This window comes from Rutidosis leptorrhynchoides, chromosome 4, assembly GCF_046630445.1.
Source record: "Rutidosis leptorrhynchoides isolate AG116_Rl617_1_P2 chromosome 4, CSIRO_AGI_Rlap_v1, whole genome shotgun sequence".
NCBI classification, from domain to species: domain Eukaryota; kingdom Viridiplantae; phylum Streptophyta; class Magnoliopsida; order Asterales; family Asteraceae; genus Rutidosis; species Rutidosis leptorrhynchoides.
Window position 1 is genome coordinate 126011226 of NC_092336.1, and position 1784 is coordinate 126013009.

At 36.0% G+C, this 1784-nt stretch overlaps 1 protein-coding gene across 1 annotated transcript; it reads right to left on the minus strand.

Annotated features, from left to right (window-relative positions):
- Window positions 1-266: 266 nt before the first annotated feature.
- LOC139840982 (uncharacterized) lies at window positions 267-716 on the minus strand. The gene has a single exon (XM_071831220.1). The coding sequence runs from the start codon at window positions 714-716 to the stop codon at window positions 267-269; it is 450 nt and encodes a 149-aa protein (XP_071687321.1).
- Between the last annotated feature and the right edge of the window lie 1068 nt (window positions 717-1784).

Here is a 1784-nt window from a genome sequence, read left to right on the forward strand (position 1 = left end):
CCCGTTTTAGCAAGCTTTATGTATATTATAATAAATGAGAGAAATGGAAGTTCATGATTTGTACAACTATGATTTTCCAAGCTAATATATGAAGTTATAAATGAGAGAAACCGAACGGTTCAATCCAAACGCTATTAAAAGATATTTGGAGAGCGCGATATTCTTTTTCATTGATCTAAAGTTGATTGCCTTGATGTAACTAAAAAAATATATACCGGTTCTAAATTTAATAAATTTTCTTTTAAAATCGCGCGAATCCGCGGGTATTAAACTAGTTTTATATATTCATCAAACAAATCAGGAGTTGTTCCATACGCCATTTGACGTATGGCCGCTGTGCACTTTTGGAGAATTGTCAAACTTTGACGGCCCGTTGCATCGGGCCGTTCCTGAAAATACATAAAATAATCAGGAATAACAACACTATTAAAATTAGATATACCTTCAACAATTCGAAGAAATAACTCACGACTCATTCGAAAACGTCGTTTAAAATATTTGTCGGAAAACACCGGTGACTCCGCAAAATTATCATTGTATAACCTTATAGCCGCATCTTCTCGATCCCTAACAATATAAATCCGGGATCGAGGGACTCGAGAACTACTTGCCTCTCCATCGACTTCTTCTTGCGTTAGACTTTTAACAAAACTAACAATCTTTTCGTCATCCGAATCATCCACAAGAAACTCTAACATTTTGAAAGCTTTATCCATTTTGAAAGCTTTAAAATTGTATGTTGTATGTATTTTGATAAGAAAATAAGAAGGAAACAAATAAATTTTTTTTTAATGTCAAATGATCGGAAAAAAAAAAACCATCAACGGATGCCACGTGTAAGTGACATCCGTCTCATTCCCCGTCTCATTCGAACGCTAACCATGGAAACGCGTCAAAGTGACGCCTGGATACGGCACCGGCCGGCGTCACTTGAGCTCCACATCGGCAAGTGACGGGGTCACTTCCCCCCGATACAAGTCGCCTAAAAGAGAAATACTATGGCCACATAAATTTTACACAAAATTTATTACACAATGACTTGGCTAGGTGACGTGTACATCCACGTCAATTGTAACCAACTCCATTTAATTTAGGTAATTTATTTTTTTAATCAAAAATCTATTCTATTATATTATTATACCTATATACTAAAACACATCCGAATTTTTGTCGTTTTAGTTGTTTTGGATTGTCGTTTACAGTTTGTGTACTAAAACACATCCCGATTTTTGTCGTTTCATTGTTTTGGATTGTCGTTTTCAGTTTGCGTTCATACTGCAATCGGCCCCTCAACTTCGGCTCAATTTACACAACGGTCCCTCAATTTTACACTTTTCCAGGGGTAGAAAGTGTAAATATATAATTTTATTAAAATAAAAGAAACTAATTCCACCCGAATTTGTAACGACCCGACCAAAACCGTTATTGACGGCGCCGTTAACTTAGGTCCCGTTGCGTGGTCGTAGTCCCTATATGAGACTCGTTTGACCAAAATTATGTCGCATTCATTTGAAAGGTACAAGACTTGCAAGTTTAGTTTACAAAACCGTTCGACAACAAGTCTAAGTTTACAAAGTCATAAAGTATAAATGAAATAACTTGCGACATAATTAGTTTAAAAACACAGTTGCTATAAATAGCGTAAGTATGTAAACAAAAGTTTGAATCCAAAAGTGCTATCCCTAGCGTATGCATGCATGGTTGACTCCAATCAAGTAATCAAAGAGTGCGGAAGCATGTATCAAGTAGCCAAGTATGAACCTGAGAAAACATGTAGAAAACTG